At 39.5% G+C, this 21,715-nt stretch overlaps 1 protein-coding gene across 1 annotated transcript in view; it reads left to right on the top strand.

Annotated features, from left to right (window-relative positions):
- The window catches only part of THSD4 (thrombospondin type 1 domain containing 4), a 579,525-nt gene that overhangs the window by 35,507 nt on the left and 522,303 nt on the right, over positions 1 to 21,715 (top strand). Inside the window, 1 exon segment of the mRNA XM_036028532.1 lies at positions 4,048 to 4,117. Coding sequence (XP_035884425.1) covers positions 4,048 to 4,117 — 70 coding nt within the window.

Raw genomic sequence — 21,715 nt, 5'->3', positions numbered from 1 at the left:
GGTTGGATAAACGAGGTTTTATTGCATCCACTTATTTTCTGATTATTTTTGCAAGCAGCGACAGAGAGTAAAACAAAATGTGTGAAGCCGCAGCTCATAAGACTGGGGGAGAAAATGGATGTGATCAAATGCAAATGCTGGTTTAAAGGTGTGTTGTTTCCTAACGAGGCCCCAGAGCACCGTGGTTGCGGGCCCAGGCCAAGGGTCTGCCTGCTGGCGCGGGGACTAGGCTTTTCTGCGCAGTGGGAGTATGTGCCCTTCAGTAAGTGACAGCCTCTCTGTGCCTCAATTCACTCACCTGCAAAATGGGTGTAATAAAAGTGTCTGATAGAATAGTTGTGGATTAAATGAAATAATAGTTTTAAGAGTTGACATCGATGGTAACCATCATGTCTTCATTGACTAATGTCATTTGTAACCCACCTCCGTCTCTTGCTTTCTTTACTCTTAACTGCCGTCTGAGGAAGGCAGAGGATTGAGCTGAACATGTGAAATGCATGCCTAGCAACATTTTTGATCTCCAGAGTGCAGTAGGTACAGATTTCACTTCAGTGCTAAGATTTTGGCTTTCTTTTGCTAAGGTCGGAATAATTTGATTAGTGATCAGGTTTCTTCCAGAATATCTCTTGGGTTGTATTAACTAAAGAAGAAAAGAAGATCTTTTTCTGTTTCCTTGTTTTGTTACTTGATATGCTCAAGTGGTGTTCAGTCCACTGAGGTGCACAGCACCTCCTGGAGCTGGGGTGGGTGGGCGTGGGGTGGGCAGGACAGACACAGAAGCCCAGAGCCCCAGTTCCATGATGGAGATCTGGTACTGAATTTCAGTGAGCGTTACTTCCTACATGAGGAAATGAGATGATGGCGTGTTTAAATTCTAGAACAGCGCTGGGGAAATGGCATAACTTTTTTTTCTTTTTCTGATTGGTGTGAAATGGTGGGTTGTTTCTTCTGCAAGGTGAATCGGAAAGTCTTGGTAGGAATGTGGCTTCCCCCAGCGCTTGGAGAGGACTGTGATTTGTTTGCCAAAGGCCCTGGTAGCCTTCAATCTGTCAAAACGTTGCGAGCTGGGAGCACTTTGCCAAAGCAAACTATCAAAGTGAAATAGCACACGAGCTGTGCACACAGACACACACATGCTCTCGCAGTCCCTGAACATTAATTTCGAATTGGGTCAGAAGGAACAAGGATTTGGGCTAGATTGTCGGTGTTTTGAAGAGGTGTGGGCACAGCTACAGCCTCCCAATTAGATAGGTATGTGTGAGCAGGGTGGGGTATCCCAAAACGGGTCTGCTGAGCAGGGGTGGGAAACTTCTAGCCCTTGGCAGAGTTTCCTCTGGCCCCTGGGGTTACATATTGCTCTAGCTGCTGTTATTGCAGCCAAAGAATAATTTCCCCTCTGGGGGAATTTATTCTATCCCATTCAGAGCAGAGCCCATTTAATAACTAAGATTTTACTCCAGAATGAATGTTATGGGGGGTACCCCTATGCATTGTGGCCTCTCTAGGACCCAGCTAGATAAAGACAAGAAGCATCTGAACATCTAAGTACAACTCGTGTTGCATTTTCGCAGCACAGGCGCCGACAAGCATTTTGCTGCCATACCTCATGTCAGTCCTATGAGAACAATTTTGGGGGCATCACATAGAAATGCAAAAGCACTACTGATTTTTATAAATCTTTTACGGAAGAATGTTTAAAAGCTTCCCAAGTTACGTTGGACAGTTTTGAATGTGGTAATTCACACTATTTCCATTTATCTTGACATTTCAAAGATTGTCAAGATGATGTTGCATCATTCATTATTAATTCAGTGCATTGAGTTCTTAATATAGCAGACACTCTGTTAGATGCTGGGGGATGAAGTAGAGATGAAACAAACTCTCTACTCTCAGGGAGCTTATATTCTAGTGGGTGGAGGGCACACTTTAAATGAATAAAGACATAGTCTGTGAGATAGTAAGTGCTTTGGAGAAAAATCTGATCTGGGCTGGGAGAGGGAGTGCTGCTTTTTGTAGGCTTGGGGAAGTCTCAGGGGGAAGGGGTGGTGCAGGGTAGACACCTGAAGGGGGGGAGGCAACAAGCTGCAGGAGTTTCTGGGAGTAGAGGTGACGGGGCAACCTGGAAAGCAGTTCCTCTGAGACAGAGAAGAACTTAGACTCTCCCCCTCTCCGATGCACTCTCTCCCCTGCCCCAAGCGCCCCTGAAAGTTTGCAAGTGCAGCTTGGGATGAGAAATTATTCTGAGTCGCTCCTGGTTACATTATAGATGTGTGGCTTAGGTGTCTGCCAAGGACTTGGAGGGCTGAGGTGTAACACATTTATGGAGCTGCTACTTGTTTTTTTAACAAAACCACACCAAGCTGTTTTTTTTTAATGAGTAAACAGTGCCAGGATGTGTTACAAATGATTCAGATTTGTAGGCCTTGTTCACAATGTGCTTTCTCCCACATTACTCATTTGAGGTCAGTGGGGCAGATGATATTATTTCCATTTTACAGATGAGGAAACTGCCGCACAGAGGTGATTTACACAAGGTCACATAACCAAGGAACATAGACTTGCGAGCCCGGATGCACATGTTATTGGTCTCAGTAAGGACACAACCAGAAAAAGCTGTGCTTTCCAGCGCCATGGTCACACCCGCTCTTTCCGGTGCTGCTGCCCCGTCGCTGGGGGCACCTCCATTATCAGCCCACATAGGCATGCAGCTCTTCTCTTTGGAACATGTGCGTGTGGACACCCTTGGTCCTCTGCACTGGGGCCTCAGCTGCAGTTTGAAGACAAAAGCAGAAAAGATGCGTTGAACACCTGGTTGCATGTGCCTTCACCCTGCTCTTTGTCCCAGTAGTCTCTGAGCAGTCTGTCCCTGCCCACTCCATGTGGTCTGTTTGGGCAGGGCTCATTTACATACAAATGAGGGTTACTGTGGAATTTAGGATTGTTGGAGATCCCTGGAGTCTTTTCTACCTCCATAAGCTCTAACGCCAGGTTCAGACAGGTTTTCCTCCTCATTTCCACCTCCACACGAAGAGTTTCCCTTGGTCAGGTAGCATTTTTTTACTCTCTCTGTTATGTTGGAGGTTTCAACAAAGTTGAGAACCATTGGTTGCTTTGCTTCTGCCCTCAGGGTTAAACCCTAGAAAGGATTCAGGACTGCTAAGTAGGGCCAGAGGCCTTTTGCAGGAGTGCTTAGAACAGTGCTGTTGATCATTTGAAATCAAGGGACTTTGGGCAACTTACTTGACAATACTTGTCTCCTGTGACTGACTGTGCTGATGTTTTCACATGTGTCATCGCCAATGATCCTCACAGAAGATGAGTACATGGAGGTGTGGAGGCATCAGCCTTCCCAGGATCCTCCAGATGGGAAGGGTGGAGTTGGGATTCTAGCCTAGATGTGTTTAAATCCAAAGCTTCGCGCTCTCCCAGCACACCCTGCTGTCTCAGGGCCAGCTGGCTCTGATTACTACACCTTCCCTTTATTTGATGACAAGCCCTCATCAGGGCTGGTGACAGTGAGGCTTAACACAGCTAATCCCGCCCGTGGAGAACATATGTGACACCAAGGGCCCAGCCCTGGCAGAGGAAGTACCAAGGAAAGCCTGGGGGTGGGAGAGGAGCTTCCTCGGCCAGGCTCCAAGCCCTGACCTTACCAGCTCCTCGGGGGCCAAGCAGGCGCTGGCACTGACTCCATGCCAGACGTGGCAGGTTATCTCATTCAGTCTTCCCCAAACCTCCGAGCCAGCTTCTGTTGCTTTCCCATTTTACAAGGAGGGAGACAAGTCTCAAAGAGCTTAACTGTTCTGACCTGGAACCCCCTTTGGGAAATGGCATCGCTGGGTTTGATTCTAGGCCTTTCCCCTGCTATGGCCCTGCCCATGGCTCGGCTGCCTCCCCTCCATGGGCCACCTTTGCCTCTTCACTGAGTCACATCCCAAGGCTGGACTGGCATCCCCCTTCCAATGATGAGACGGACGTGCTGCCTTCTGCAGCTGCTGTGCCTGGAACACGCTCACAGTCCTGTCTATTGCTGTTTTTCCTTCTCAGTGTCCTGGGTTCCCTGCTGCTGCTTGGATTCCGGCTTGGCTGCCCACATCCATCCACTGAGCACAGAAAGGTAAGCCATGGACATTCTCAGGCTTCCCTCCTCTGCACAGGGCACTGGGCTCACTCCAGTTGCTGTCCTGAGTTTTGTTCTATTTGGAGGTGAGTAGCTGCTGATTCTGAGAAGAAGCACCATTTATAGAATGTTCACCTGTCCTCGAACCCTCCTAAGTCCTTGGAGCTTGAAATGAAGCTGGTGCCCAGAGTCAGTCTCTGATCAGAGGCTTCCCTTAGAATGGGGCAGGTCAAGAGGGGTCAGAGAGAAGACTACACACTGAGAGTGGTGGAGCACTGGCATGGAGCTTTTACGCTCTGGGGCCACCTTCAGGGGCAAGGGGTGATTAGAGAGAAGGCTGTGGCTGTGGCTGTGGCTGTGGCTGTGGCTGTGACTGTAGAAGAGTCTCCTTCAAGGGGACCCATGATCTTTGATAGAGGACACAGCCTCTGCCAACCCATGGCCAGTCAGGGAGGGAGCAGGGAAGTAAGGACCTGGCCCTCTCTTTCCTGCTCTCTCTGTCTTTGGCATGGACTCCCTTTAGCTGAACCCAACCAAAGACAGTAGACAAAAGGCCACTGATGCAGTCTTTGAAGGCCAGCCTCCTGGGCAGCAGAGCTGGGTGAAAAACAGTGGACAGAACAGCTAGAGGGACAAACGCACAGTTTCAAGTCTACTTCCCTTCAGGCTCTGTGTGTTTCATAGTAAAACTATTCACTGTTGCCTAGACAAGCCTAGTGCTGACCTGCAACAGAGCAGGTGTGTGATGAATGCTTCCTTAGAAGTGGATGCATGACATGACCCTGAGAAGGTTCCTAAAGTCCCTTTGTGACATCTAGGAATGCCTCATGTCTACATGGAACAAACTGCAGACTCTTCTCAGAGGAAGAATGGGTCAGCTGTGTGTATCTCAGAGTGACTGCGCTGGTTGGAACCTTCCCTGAGAAAAGGTTTTCAAGGGGAAGTCTAGGAGAGAAGGGAGCCGAGGAAAAGAAAATGTGTGCACAGGTTTGCCTCGATGTGACCCTTCCTGAGACAAGTTCTTGATATTCCTGTCTGATTCATCTAATTTCTTTTGGGCCTGTGGATTATGTTCTGGATTTGTTTTTCGAGGCCAGATGTAAACCTGTGTTGTATTGTATTGTGTGCCCCACTCAGATGTCAGCTCCTTGAAAGTGGGGTCTGGCCTGTCTTGTTTACTGTCCTATTTCCAGCTCCTGGGATATTGCAGGCTCAACAAGATGCTTGTTGAATGACTGAATGAGTGGAAAACCTGGCCAAGGTCTAAATACCATGTTGGAAATTCACACTCCTCACCCCCATCCTGTGGGACTTTGGGCAGAGATTATGTCACAGAGTGCGTGGAATTGGTGCCCTTATAGGAATCCTGAGCAGACTCCTCTCTCAGGAGTTGCTCCTCTGCCCTGAGAGGACACCATGAGAAGTCTGCAGCCCAGAAGGCACCACACTGGCACCCTGGTCTCCGACTTTCAGCTTCAAGAACTGTGAGGAATACATTGTGTTGTTTATAAAGCACCCAGTCTTTGACACTTTTGAAAAAACCTGGGTAATGAGAAAGGCTGGAAAATTTTGAGGTTGCATGTTGAAAAAAAGCTTACATGGCTGTGAATGTTCTTTTAAAGGTAATTCTGATGTGAGCTGAGAAAGAACAGAAAAGCACTGTAGAGAAAGCCTCAGTCTTCTTAGAGAAGATCGGAGTGACCCACACAGAATGCGGTAGAGATGTAAGTGGTAGGTGTCATTCTGATGAGGTCTTAGGTGGAAAGGAGCAACATGTTATTGGAAACTGGAAAACATTGCTATGTGTACTGGCCATGCTTGTCATGAAGCGACAAAGAGTTTGCCTGAACTGTGTTCGTGTTCTAGTGTTGTGTGGAAGCTAGAACTTGCAAGTGATGAAATTAGAGATTTAGCTGAAGCCACGTCTGAGCAAAATGTTAAAGTGGTGGCCTGGTTTCTCTTGACTGCTTGTAGTGAAATGCAAGAAGAGAGAAATGACTTCAAGATGGAATTGTTAATTGGAAGGTAAACAGAACACAGAAGTTAATGATTTGGAAAATTCTCAGCTTCTTAATATTGAAAAGAATAAGAAAGCGTGTTCAGGTTAGATGAGGGTGTTGCCAGGAGACCGTTGGATAAGGAGATTAGTCAGCCATCTTGACAGAAGCCAGGAGCTATTGTTCAGGACAATGGAAGAGTGCAAAGGAGAGGCTTCTGGTGTCTTCCGGATCTGGCTCACTTCTGCACCACCCCACTTGGGTGTCTCCCCTCCATGCAGTCTGGCACTGAACAGCTCAGCTACCCCAGGTGCTGCTCAGCAGCTGGAGGAGTCGTGGGCTGTGCCTAGCAGAGACTTGAGAACATGGCCGCCTCCACCTAGATTTCAAAAGCCAAGGCCTCCCAGCACAGCTGCGGTCCCAGCACCTCAATCCTAGAGAGCCACCAGCTTCATTTCAAGCTCCAAGGGCTGCCAAAAGATATGAGGCAGGACAGCCTGGAGCCTTGGGGCCCCAACCCCTGTCCAGCAAAGCTGGGATAGGACCACTGCCCCTGTGGGCCTGAATGGCAGAACATCGAGTCAAGGTTCTAATTCCATTAGAACCTAATGGAATTTGCTCCATTGGGTTTTAGACTTTCTCAGAACCTATCTTTCCTTTCTTCTTTCATCTTTCTTTCACTGAATGGGGAATGTTAGTCCTGTGCCTGACCACCATTGTAGTTTGGAAGCACATAACATATTTGATCTCATCGGTTCACGGCTGGAGAGCAGTTTGCCTCGGGGTGAACCAGACCTTGAGTTTTACCCATATCTGATTTACTAGACCCCAGCTCCACAGGCCCCTTAATCTCGAACATCCCAGCCTTCAGGACTGTGAGAATAAATTTATGTGGTTCATAAGTCACCCAGTCTATGGTATTTTTGTTATAGCAGCTGGACTCTCTTCTGTTTTCATTAAGTTGCATTATTTATGACTGTTTGGAATTATCACCATTATTCATCTTAATAGTTGAATCAATCTACCAGTGTTCTTTTGCTGTTGTTGCTCATGTAGACTGTCATAACTGAAAATATTTTATGAATGATCAATTTACTTTGCTATCTCTCTTAGTTTTTCAGGTTAGCCTTAATTATATACGTGTGTGTGTGTATGTATTGCTCCCATCTTGCTTAAAGTATTTCTTCTGAGAAAAGAAGAAAAATAGCTTATGAGTTACCTTGGAATGTTGAATTTAAAATTGAGCAAAAAGTATTATATCTTGGTATATGATTCTTCCTTATCGAAATCTTAATAAGAAATTTGAGATTAAATTTTTTTCAAAATTATTTATAGATTCTTTTTCTTAGAGAATATACATTTTAGGACAATTCTCAAACATAATTATTTGTGTGCATTTTGGCTGCCAGGATCATTATTGTCCTGCACCTCAGAGAATAAAGGATTCAGGACTTTCTCGGGTGGTACTTAAGTACTTTCTTCTTGATGTTTTATTGGAGCTTTCTGAAGCCATGGCGGTCATCTTGCTTGGTTAGATCCTCCAAATTCTTGCAAAACTTATGCATGTTTATTACAGGGAACTTAGAAGATAATAAAAAACTAGAATTAGAAAAAAATGTCCTTGTAGGGCAGGAGAAGAAGTAGTATCATCTATTTATTTCTGCAACGTAAGAAATAAGGAGATACATATTAAAACAGCATCATTTTTAAACATTTTTTATTGTTGTTCATGTACAGTTTTCTGCCTTTTCCCCCCACACGTCCCTACCACCCCAGCCCTTCCGAGCTCCCTCCCCTGTTTCCATCCCCCCTTGTTATTGTCCATGTGTCTTTTATAGTTGTTCCTGCAAACCCTTCACCCTTTTCCCTTATAATCCCCTCTTTTCTCCCCTGGTCACTGTCAGCCTGTTCTTAGTTTCAGTGTCTTTGGTTATATTTTGCTTGCTTGTTTGGTTGATTAGGTTCGTATTAAAGGTGAGATCATATGGTATTTGTCCCTCACTGCCTGGCTTATTTCACTTAGCATTGTGCTTTCCAGTTCCATCCATGCTGTCACAAAGGGTAGGAGCTCCTTCCTTCTTTCTGCTGTGTAGAATTCCATTGTGTAAATGTACCATAGTTTTTTGATCCATTCATTTACTGATGGGCACTTAGGTTGCTTCCATCACTTGGCTATTGTAAATGAGGCTGCTATGAACATTGGGGTGCACAGGCTCTTTTGGATTGGTGTTTCAGGGCCCTTAGGATATAATCCTAACAGTGGAATTGCTGGGTCAAAAGGCAGTTCTATTTTCAGTTTTTTGAGGAAATTCCATATTGTTTTCCATAGTGATTGCACCGGTCTGCAATCCCACCAACAGTGCACTAGGGTTCCCTTTTCTCTACAACCTCTCCAACACTTGTTGTTTGTTGCTTTGTTTATGATGGCCATTCTGACCAGTGTGAAGTGGTATCTCATTGTGGTTTTAATTTGCATCTCTCTGATAGCTAGTGATGCTGAACATCTTTTCATATGTCTCTGGACCCTGTGTGTGTCCTCCTTGGAGAAGTGTCTGTTCAAGTCCTTTGTCTACTTTTCAATTGGGTTGCTTGTCTTTTTAGAGTAGAGTCATGTGAGTTCTTTATATATTTTGGAGCTGAAACCCTTGTCCGAAGTATCATTGTCAAATATGTTTTCCATATAGTTGGTTCTCTTTTCCTTTTAATGCTGTTTTCTTTAGTTTACAGAAGCTTTTTATTTTGATGAAGTAACATTTGTCTATTCTTTCCTTTATGTCCCTTGCTTTAGGGGACATCTCAGTGAAAATATTGCTGCGTGGAATATCTGAGATTTTCCTGCCCTATGTTCTCCTCTAGGACTTTAATGGCATCATGACATATATTTAAATATTTTATCCACCTTGAATTTATTTTTGTGTATGGGGTAAGTTGGTGCTCAAGTTTCAGTTTTTGCATGTTCCTGTCCAGCTCTCCCAACACCATTTATTGAAGGGGCTATTTTTACTCCATTTTTTGCTGCTGCCCCCTTTGTCAAATATTAATTGACCAAAGAGACTTGGGTTTATTTCTGGGCTCTCTGTTTTGTTCCATTGGTCTATGTGCCTGTTTTTATGCCAGTACCATGCTAAAACAGCATCATTTTTAATAAGTATCAGGTTAGACACTTTTTGTAGGGTCAGACATTTCTTTCTTTAAAAATCTGGGGTCATTTTTAAATATTGTAGGATTTCTGGGCTACAGATTCTTGGTCACAAATACTCATCTCTGCTTTCACAGCACTAGGGCAGCCATAGATAATACATAAATGAATGTTCACGAATGTGTTCCAATAAAACTTTATTTGGAAAAGTAGGTGGTAAGCCAGATTTTGCCCATGGCCCACAGTTTGCCAACCACTGTTCTGAAGTCAGGTTAGAGAGGAGTTAACTGCAAGTGTACATGCTCCAGAATTTGAACTCAAAACTTGTCTTCTCCTGGGACTTTAAGGAACACAAAGGACTTGAGGTAAAAAAGTCTATTTTTTGTTAAAACATAAGACTTTTGATTGCTTTTGTTGTTTTTATTACTTAGATAAATCATATCAAATTGTTTTTATTACTTAGATAAATCATAATTGAATTCCTGCTGAGCCATTGTTTTGTGGCAAAATAGAAAGCAAAAAGAATTAGAAAAATATTTATGCTAAATTCTTAAGGGACAGCATTACTAATTTGTGCATATTGTTGTTTAGTATGTATATGAAAACTAGCCACTAAAAGACATCTTTTTTCCTTCCTTATTACAATAGCATGTCCAACTTTAGGATATGAAAGCATTCCTACAGTGTAAATTATTCTGAGGAAAAGGCAATTTGTAAATTCTGTCAAGTAAATTTTGCATTTCTAAATGCCACGCTGGTGACTGGATACACATTTGTAAAAACTGTCCCATAATAATGCAGGAAAAGATGACTGTGTTGGAGAGTGTGGAGGTCCTTCTGCACCTGCAGCATGCACAATATCACCAAGGATTGCTACCTTCTGCCCTCAGTAGTTACTTAACAACACTTGGCAAATGATTATATTTTTAAAACTCATGTGGCTTCATTTGCACATAAGGTAGACCAAGAGCAGTAAAAAAACCTGAACAAGATTTTCATAAAAACCGTAAGTTATTAACAAGCGAAAACATGTTGATTGTAGAAAGCTTTTAAGTAATGAGACTGTTACAGTGTCTGCCCAACAGATATTCACTAAGCAAGTTGCTTTACAATTCATAATGCATATATGGTCAGCATCACCCATATGGGAAAGAACCATGAAATACTGTGTTTTATTTTCATCACAACTGCCCAATGTGTTTTTTAAAGTTTATTTGTTATTAAAAGTATGCAGGATTATTATAGAGAATCTAGAAAACAATGGAAAGTTAGAAGAAGGAAATAAAAACTTGCTCCCAGGGCCACCAGCCAAAGAGAAGTGCTCTTCAACCTGTTATTTATAGAAACTTTCAAACATAAAGAACAGATACTTCAAAATGAAGGGTGAAGCAAAATATTTGTTTTGCTAACTGATTACAAGTCACAGTGTGAACATCAGGAGACCTTGTAATGGGGTTAAAATCTGCTATTATTGCAGTAGGTTGTGCAGCCAGCAACTCCACATCACCTCTTGACAATGTCATACAGTGGGTATTGAGCAGAAAGCCTGGGGAAGGGCGAAAAGAAGTTCTAGGCTACATAAAATTTCTCATATTATTGCTGCTGAATTCAAGAAGAAGAAAAAAAACAGTAATGCTTTTAGAAGAAAACATGAAAAGGTCTTTATGATTTAGGGTAGGCAAGGATTTCTTAAACAGGACATTAAGAGAGCTAACCATAAAATAATTGGACTATATTAAAATGGAGGGTTTTTGTTTATCAAAGTATACCATATGAGTGAAAAGATACTTCATGGACAGGGTGAAGGTATTCACAGGAAAATGTTTGATAAAAGATTTATGTTCAGAATATATAAAAATGCCCCCGCTAATCATTAAGAACAAGTTAAATAATCCAGTTTTAAAATGCGCAAAAGACTGGAATAGACACTTCATGTAAGGCGATGCTTTCATGGCCAATAAGCATGTGGGAAGGGGCCCAATCAAAACTGTTACACCTTAGGGAGACGCAGATAAAAATGAGACACCACCAGGATGGCTTGAACTGAAAACCACTGACAGTATCAAGTGCTGATGAGGGTGTGGAGCAACCAGAACTTTCATATATTGATCGTGGAGGTTTAAAATAATGAACTCATGTGGCAGGATGTCTTAAAGCTAATTATCTGCCTGTTTGATGACCTGTCTCTTCTCCTAGGTATTTTACCCAAGAGAAATTAGTGCATGTATTCACCAAAACACATGCATAAGGATGTTCATAGCAGTTTCATTTCCAGTAACTCAAAATTGGAAATTATCCAAAGTCTATGAACAAGAGAATGGATAAGTTTAGTTTAGACAAGCAAGATAACACTAAACAACAACTGAAAAGCATAGGCTTCTGTTTCTAACCAAGATGGAATGACAGGGATTGGGTTTACCTTCTGAACTAAAAAAAGAGCAAAATGGGCAAGATGGAGCAGCAGAGACCAGGCTTCCCCTTACTGTTTCACCTGAAAGAGTCAAGCTGAACCCAAACCAGACAACCTGTATGAAAAAATGCTTTCCAAAACCTTGATCTCAGTCAATAAAATGATCCCTCAGAGATGGGAAACAATGAATTGAACCCCAAAATTTTCTCAGCTAACTGCTTTCAGAGAATTTTCTACCCTTGGAATGGGAGGAGAAAATGGGAATCCAGTCAGAACCTGTTGGAATTTTTGAGTTAAGGAAATGGACTGGAAAGTCCATTAAGACCAAGGTGGTGAGCCTGCAGAACAGAGTATGAAAAAGGAGAGAGCTACTCAGGGAGGCGACTATCGGGATCTCCAGGGATATAGTGCATTACTGATCAGTGCACACATGTGAGGAAACAACACGAGGCCAGAAAAGAATTCTCCAAAAGGATTCAAGCGGAAAGTGTCTAGTACTCATGCGGCACTGGGAACAGTGACTCTGCAGCAGCCAGACTTTAAAAATTCATAATCCATGGCCATTGGAGGGAATACTCAGGAAACTCTTGCTTTACTACTAGGGGAATAATTGACCCTAAACTGCGAATTGTTTTGGACTTACCTAACAAATCATAAAAGACCCACTGGAAAGTATCAAACTGTTACTAAATAACTATCCTAGCACAAAGCTCATGAATATAGGAATATAAAATTATTGCACACACAAAAAGGTAAAATTCAAGATGTCTGGTATTTTAGTTAAAAATTTCAGGCATGCACAGAGGCAGAAAAATATTAGTGTTATTCCTCATAATGAGGAGAATAATCAACCAGTCAAAACCAACTCAGAACTGACACAGATTTAGAATTTGAAAATAAGTATTTAAAAGTTATTAAAAACTGTATCCCATATGTTTAAAAATTTAGTAGAGGCATGGAAAATATATATTAAAAACACCTTTATCAAGCTTCTCAAGATGAAAATGACAAGGTTTGAAATGAAAAATACACTGGGTCTGATTAATTGCAAATTAGACAGTCCAGAAGAAAAGATAAGTGAACTTAAAGATTTAACATTAGGGACTTTACAAAATGAAACACAGAATGAAAAAAAATAATTTGAAAGGATGAAAAATAGCATCAGTGAGCTCTGGGACAGCTTCAGGTGGGTTATATACGTGTAACTGCCATTCCAAAAGCAAAGAAGTGGGGAAGGGGCACCATAAAAATATCAAAAATATATTGTTAATTGCCCTGGCTGGTGTGGCTCAGTGGATTGAGCACCCACCTGTGAACCAAAGGGTTGCTGGTTTGATTACTGGTCAGGGTACATGCCTCGGTTGTAGGTTGGGATCCCAGTAGAGGGTGTGTGAAAGGTAATCAATTAATGTATCTTGCACACTGATATTTCTCTCCCTCTTTTTCCATTCATTACCTTCTCTCTCTAAAAATGAATAAATAAAATCTTTAAAAAATATTGCTAGAAAATGTTACAAATTTGTTGAGAACTATGAGCCCAAGAATATCAATGAACTCCAAGCACTAGAAATATGAAGCAAATGGTACCAAATCATATCATAATCAAATTGCTCAAAAATAATGATAAAGAGAAAAAATTTAAAACCCCCTAGAAAAAACATATATTGTATACACAGAAACAAAGATAAGGATGACAGCATATTTCTTGCCTCCTATTTCTCATGCAAGTGAAGTAATATCTTAAAGTATGAAAGATTGAAACTTTCAAACTAGAATTCTGTGCCCAGAAAAGTAATAAATTTTTAAATTTTCAAATGCTACTCTATATGTATACCATAAGAACTGTTAAAAAAATCTCTTTAGGGAGAAGGAAATGATATCAGAGGGCGATATGGATCTATACAAAGGAATGGAGTGCACAAGAAATAATAGCTACATGAGTAAATATGTAAGGTTCAAAAAATTATTTGAATCTCTTTTAAAGATTGACTCTTTAAATGAACATAATACTAATATGCTGTGGGGTTTATAACATAAACTATATGACAACAATAGTATAAATGCCAGAAGAAGATGATAATATTGTGAGGTTCTTATAATCTATGTAAAATGGTATCATATTAGTTAAAAGAAGACTATGATCAGATGTATACTCTAAACCCTAAAACAACCATTAAAGTAACAAAACAAATAGTTAAAATCTTTACTGTATATTTTTCCATTACCATTTAGTCCCGTTACACCCCCTGCCCCCAGCAATCACCACACTGTTGTCCATGAGTCCTTTCTTCTTTTTTCTTGATTCTTCCACCCCCTAACCCCCCACTTCCGACAATTTTAGTTCACAAGCTAAAACAGGAAAAAATAAAATCATAACAATATTCAAGTAACTCAAGAGAAGACAGAAACTTAGGAAAAGAGATCAAATAACAGATGGTACAACTAGAAAACAAATGGAAAGATGGTAGACTTAAATATAATTACACTAATAGAAAAATACTTCAATTAAAAGGCAGATATTGACAGAGTGGATAAAACACAAGACATATAGCGGGTGGTTTAGTTGGTTGGCATGTCATCCCATGCACCAAAAGGTTGTGGGTTTGATCCCTGGTCGGGGCATATACCTAGGTGTGGGTTTGATCCCCTGTTGGGGTGTGTACATGAGGCAACCGACATGTATACATGTTTCTCTCTCACACTGATATCTCTCTCTCTCATCAGTAAACATATCCTTGGGTGAGGATTTAAAAAAACAAACAAAAAACAAAAACAAACAACATACAAATGTCTGCCATCTATATGAAATATACTTAGACATAAAGACAAATAGATTAAAAGTTAAAGGATGTCATATTAGCACTAGCATATTAACACTACTAAAGAGGAAAGCTACAGGAACTTTACTACTATCAGATAAAGTAGATTTCAGAGCAGAGAATATTATCAAGGATAAAGAGGGTCATTTCATAATGATAAAGGAGTCAATTCATCAAGACATAATCCTGATCATTTATTTCAAATGACCAAAGCAAAATCTTATAACAGACAAATGCACAATTATAGTCAGATTTCAATACCCTTTTTTAATATTGGCAGTGAATATAGACACAAAAATCAGCAAGAATGTAGAAGACTCAACTGTGACTATCAACCAACTTGACCTAATTGACATGGTATGTAGAACATTCCCTCAAACAAAATCAGATATGCATTTTTTCAGGTGCATGAAGAACACTTACCAAATAGATTGTATTTTGAGCTGTAAAACAAGCTGTAGAATAGTCTCAGTATAACAGGATTCAAGATACAGTTTGTTCTCTGATTGCATGGGATTGAATTAGAAATCAACAACAGGAGATAACTAGAAAATTTCCAAATATTTGGAAATGAAATAACACTTCTAAATAATCTGTGGGTCAAAGAAGAAATGAAAGGGAAATTAGGAAGTATTTTGACTTGACTGAAACTGAAAACACAAAATATCAGAAATTGTGAGATGTTGCTACAACTCCACTTACTAGGAAATTTATATAACTAAATACCTATAAAGACAAAAATATATCATCAAATCAATGATGTCAGTTTCCACCATAAGCAACTAGAAAAAGAAAAACGATTAGACTCAAAATAAGTAGAACAGAAATGAGGCCTTAATCAGTGTAGCTCAGTTGATTGGGCATCATCCCACTAAGTAAGTTGCTCATTCAATTCCTGGCCAGGACAAATGCCTGGGTTGTGGGTTTGATCCCCAGTCAGGGTATGTTTGAGAGGCAACTGATTGGTAGGTATTTCTCTTTCACATTGAAGTTTCTCTCCCTCTCTTTCTTCCTCTCTTCTCCTCTATCTAAAAATAAATAAGTAGAAATCTTTATTAAAAAAAGAAAAAAAGAAGTAAGAAAGATCAAAGCAAAAATCTATAAAAGGGAAACAAAACTGTAGGGAAAACCATTTAAACAAAAAGCTGTTCTTTGAGAAGATTAAAAAATGGATAAATTTTGAAGCAAAGACATCAGGATTAAAAAAAAAGTGAAGACACAAATTGCCATTAGCATGAAACAGAGGGGTGACAGCACTACAAATTCTGTAGATATTAATGGGGTAATAAGGAGATACGAATAACTTTATTCCTATAAATTCAACAACTTATATGAAAAGACATTATTTGAAAGATGTGAACTATAAAAAGATGCAAAGCTCACTCAAGAAGAAATATATAATCTGAATAGTTTTATATTTATTAAAGAAATGGAATTTCTTTGTAGTCAAAAGTCTTCCTTCAAAGAAAACTTTAGATTCTGATGGCTTCCCTGGTGAATTCTTACAAACATTTGAGGAAGTAATAGTACTAATGGAACACAAACTCCTGCAGACAATTAAAGAGGCAGCAAACTTCCCAACTCATTCTGTAAGACCAGCATTACACAACAAAGCCGAATAATGAAATCGCAAGATAAGAAACTATAGGCAATCACGCATCATAAACATAAATACCAAAGTTCTACATAAAATTTTAGCAAACTAAGTTCAATATTATAGGAAGTGACAGTACATCACAAGTAAGAGGGCTTTATTCCAGGAGTACAAGGTTGGTTGAACATTTAAGCATGAATCAGTGTATTTCATTATAAATATTAACAGAATAAAAAAACATGATTATCTCATTAAATACAGATAAATTTTGAAAAAAATCAAACATTCATTCCTGATAAAACATATCAACAAAGTAGGAATAAAAATAAACTTGCTTTAATTTTTTAAAGAACATATACCCAAAACCTATGTAGTTCATCATACTTTATGGTGGAAGACTGAATGTTTACCTTCTAAGACCAACAAAAAGACTAGGCTGTCTTCTCTCATCACTTACTGTGCTTCATTGGGCTGGAAGTTCCAAGCAGTGTAATCAGGCAATGAAAACAAATAAAATGCCTTCAGATTGGAAAGGAAGAAGTAAAATTGTCTTTACTTGAAGACAGTAAAATTGTCTGTAGAAAATCTGATGAAATCTAAAAAGGGCTACTTGAAGAAGTGAGTTTAGCAAATTTATTAGATATAAGATCAATATGCAAATAACCAATTGTATTTCTATATACTGCCAATGAAAAATGAAAACCTTAAATTAAGAATATAATTTACAATAGTATGAAAAATATGAAATACCTAGGGAATGAATCAAACAAAAGAGGTGAAAGACCTATATACTTATAACTATAAAATATTGTTAATCAAAGTCTTAAAATAAATAAATAGAGAAATATACCATGTTTATTAGTCAAGAAACTCAATATTGTTAAGATACCCTTCTCCCCAAATTGATCTGTACATTAACCCAATTACAATAAGGTTTTAGCAGACTTCTTTGCAAAAATTGACGAAGTGATTAAAAAATCCTTATGAAAATGCAGAGGACCTAGAAGAGCCAAAACAACATTTAAAAAGAAGAACAAAATTGCAAGAGTCAGACTATTTAATATTTATATTACCACAAACCTACAACAATCAAGATAGCATGCTATTGGTATAAAGGCAGACAAATAGGTAGTGGAACAGAACAGAGTACAGAACTAGACCTGCAAATATATGGACAACTGATTTTTTAAAAAACTATTTTATTGTTATTCAGTTACAGTTGTCTGCATTCCCCCCACCACTCCCCCTCACCCCAGCCAAACCCAGCTCCCTCCCTTGCTTCCACCCCCCCCCCCATTGGTTTTGACCACATGACCTTTATGAAAGTAGTTCATAAAAACCCTTCCTCTGACTGTCCCCTCCCGACTCCCCTCTGGCTATTGTTAGATTGTTCTTAATGTCAATGTCTCTGGTTACATTTTGCTTGCTTTTTTCTTTTGTTGATTATGTTCCAGTTAAAGGTGAGATCATATGGCATTTGTCCCTCACTGCCTGGCTTATTTCACTTAGAATTATGCTTTCCAGTTCCCTCCATGCTGTTGCAAAGGGTAGGAGCGCCTTCTTTCTCTCTGCTGTGTAGAATTCCATTGTGTAAAAGTACCCTAGTTTTTTGATCCATTCATTTACTGATGGGCACTTAGGTTGCTTCCATCACTTGGCTATTGTAAATGAGGCTGCTATGAACATTGGGGTGCATAGGCTCTTTTGGATTGGTGTTTCAGGGCCCTTAGGATATAATCCTAGCAGTGGAATTGCTGAGTCAAAAGGCAGTTCTATTTTCAGTTTTTTGAGGAAATTCCATATTGTTTTCCATAGTGGTCGCACCAGTCTGCAATCCCACCAACAGTGCACTAGGGTTCCCTTTTCTCCACAACCTCTCCAACATTTGTTGTTTGTTGCTTTGTTTATGATGGCCATTCTGACCAGCGTGAAGTAGTATCTCATTGTGGTTTTAATTTACATCTCTCTGATGGCTAAGTGATGCTGAACATCTTTTCATATGTCTCTGGACCCTCTGTATGTCCTCCTTGGAGAAGTGTATATTCAAGTCCTTTGCCCATTTTTTAATTGGGTTGCTTGTCTTCTTAGAGTGGAGTCATGTGAGTTCTTTATATATTTTGGAGCTGAAACCCTTGTCTGAGGTATCATTGGCAAATATATTTTCCCCTATATTTGGTTCTCTTTTTATTTTAATGCTGTTTTATTTAGCCATACAGAAGCTTTTTAATTTGGTGCAGTCCCATTTGTTTATTCTTTCCTTTATGTCCTTTGCTTTAGGGGAGATGTCAGTGAAGATGTTGCTGTGTGGAATGTCTGAGATTTTCCTGCCTATGTTCTCCTCTCAAACTTTTATGGTGTCACATCTTATATCCACCTTGAATTTATTTTTGTGTATGGTGTAAGTTGGTGATTGAATTTCCTTTTCTTGCATGTAGCTGTCCAGCTCTCCCAACACCATTTATTGAAGAGGCTATTTTTACTCCATTTTTTGCTGCTGCCCACTGTGTCAAATATTAATTGACCAAAGAGACTTGGGCTCATTTCTGGGCTCTCTGTTCTGTTCCATTGGCCTATGTGTCTGTTCCTATGTCAGTACGAGGCTGTTTTGATTACAGTGGCTTTGTGATACAGTTTGATATCAGGTATTGTGATCACTCCTACTTTGTTCTTCTTTCTCAAAATTGCTGCAGCTATTCACGGTCGTTTATGGTTCCATATAAATTTTTGAAATGTTTGTTCTGTTTCTGTGAAATATGTCATTGGTATTTTAATAGGGATTGCATTGAATCTATAAGTCACTTTGGGTAGTATGGACATTTTGATGATGTTAATTCTTCCAATCCATGAGCATGGTACATGCTTCCATTTGTTTGTGTCTTTTTAAATTTCTTTCTTCAGTGCTGTGTAGTATTCTGAGTACAGGCCTTTTACCCCTTGGTTAGGTTTATTCCTAGGTACTTTGTTTTTCTTGTTGCTAAATCAAATGGGATTTTTTTCCTGATTTCTGTTTCTGATATTTCATTGTTGGTATACAAAAATGCCTTTAATTTCTGAATATTGACTTTGTATCCCGAGGTTTTGCCAAACTGACTTATTAGGTTGAGTAGTTTTTTGGTGCAGTCTACAGGGTTTTCTGTGTACACTATCATGTCATCTGAAAACAGTGACAGTTTTACTTCCTCCTTTCTGATTTGGATGCCTTTTATTTCTTTTTCTTGTCTGATTGCTGTGGTTAAGACTTCCAGTACTGTGTTGAATAGAAGTGGTGAGAGCAGGCATCCTTGTCTTGTTCCTCAACTTAGTGGAAAAGCTTTCAGTTTCTGCCCATTGAATATGAAGTTTGCTGTAGGTCTCTCATATATGGCCTTTATTACGTTGAGGAATGCTCCCTGTACTCCCACTTTGCTGAATGTTTTTATCATAAATGGGTGCTGCACCTTATCAAATGCTTTTTCCATGTCTATTGATATGATCATGTGATTTTTGTCTTTTCCTTTTGTGTATGTGATGTACTATGTTTATTGATTTGCAAATATTGTACCATCCTTGCATCCCTGGATCAATTCTACTTGGTCATGGTGTATCACCTTTTTAATGTAATGCTGGATGTGGTTTGCCAATATTTTGTTGAGGATTTTAGCATCTATGTTCATCAGCGATATTGGCCTGTAGTTTCCTTTCTTTGCTGTGCCTCCATCTGGTTTTGGGATTAGAATGATGCTGGCCTCATAAAACCAGTTTGGGAGTCTTGCATCTTCTTGGATTTTTTGGAATATCTATGAAGTATGGGGGTTAGCTCTTTCTTAAATGCTTTGTAAAATTCTCCTGTGAAGCTGTCGGGTCCAGGGCTTTTGTGTGTCGGAAGCTTTTTGATTGCTGCTTCAATTTCATCAGGTGTTATTGGTCTTTTCAGGCTTTCTGCTTCTTCTTCATTCAGTTTGGAAGATTATATTTTTCTAGAAATTTGTCCATTTCACCTAGGTTTGGACAACTAATTTTTGACAAACGTGCAAGGGTGACTCAATGGAGAAAGGATAGTCTTTCCAACAAATAATGCTGGAAAAATTGGATATCCACATTTAAAAGCATGAACTTCAATCCGTATTTTGTACAATATACAAAAATTAACTAAAATTGATCATATGTAAAACATATCTTTAAACCTTCTAGAAGAAATCAAAAAAGAAAATATTTGTGACTTTGCTCTAGCCAAAGATTTTTTTGAGATATAGCACCAAAGCACCAAATCTATAGAAGAAAAAGTTGACTGATTAAACTTTATCAAAACTACTAACATTCCAAAAAATCCAAGAAGATGCAAGACTCCCAAACTGGTTTTATGAGGCCAGCATCATTCTAATCCCAAAACCAGATGGAGGCACAGCAAAGAAAGGAAACTACAGGCCAATATCGCTGATGAACATAGATGCTAAAATCCTCAACAAAATATTGGCAAACCACATCCAGCATTACATTAAAAAGGTGATACACCATGACCAAGTAGAATTGATCCCAGGGATGCAAGGATGGTACAATATTTGCAAATCAATAAACATAGTACATCACATACACAAAAGGAAAGACAAAAATCACATGATCATATCAATAGACATGGAAAAAGCATTTGATAAGGTGCAGCACCCATTTATGATAAAAACATTCAGCAAAGTGGGAGTACAGGGAGCATTCCTCAACGTAATAAAGGCCATATATGAGAGACCTACAGCAAACTTCATATTCAATGGGCAAAAACTGAAAGCTTTTCCACTAAGTTGAGGAACAAGACAAGGATGCCTGCTCTCACCACTTCTATTCAACACAGTACTGGAAGTCTTAACCACAGCAATCAGACAAGAAAAAGAAATAAAAGGCATCCAAATCAGAAAGGAGGAAGTAAAACTGTCACTGTTTTCAGATGACATGATAGTGTACACAGAAAACCCTGTAGACTGCACCAAAAAACTACTCAACCTAATAAGTCAGTTTGGCAAAACCTCGGGATACAAAGTCAATATTCAGAAATTAAAGGCATTTTTGTATACCAACAATGAAATATCAGAAACAGAAATCAGGAAAAAAATCCCATTTGATTTAGCAACAAGAAAAACAAAGTACCTAGGAATAAACCTAACCAAGGGGTAAAAGGCCTGTACTCAGAATACTACACAGCACTGAAGAAAGAAATTTAAAAAGACACAAACAAATGGAAGCATGTACCATGCTCATGGATTGGAAGAATTAACATCATCAAAATGTCCATACTACCCAAAGTGACTTATAGATTCAATGCAATCCCTATTAAAATACCAATGACATATTTCACAGAAACAGAACAAACATTTCAAAAATTTATATGGAACCATAAACGACCGTGAATAGCTGCAGCAATTTTGAGAAAGAAGAACAAAGTAGGAGTGATCACAATACCTGATATCAAACTGTATCACAAAGCCACTGTAATCAAACAGCCTCGTACTGACATAGGAACAGACACATAGGCCAATGGAACAGAACAGAGAGCCCAGAAATGAGCCCAAGTCTCTTTGGTCAATTAATATTTGACACAGTGGGCAGCAGCAAAAAATGGAGTAAAAATAGCCTCTTCAATAAATGGTGTTGGGAGAGCTGGACAGCTA

This window comes from Phyllostomus discolor, chromosome 1 (genome assembly GCF_004126475.2).
Source record: "Phyllostomus discolor isolate MPI-MPIP mPhyDis1 chromosome 1, mPhyDis1.pri.v3, whole genome shotgun sequence".
Classification (NCBI taxonomy): Eukaryota; Metazoa; Chordata; class Mammalia; order Chiroptera; family Phyllostomidae; genus Phyllostomus; species Phyllostomus discolor.
Note: the sequence above shows the minus strand (reverse complement) of the source record. Positions and strands in the feature narration are given on the sequence as shown.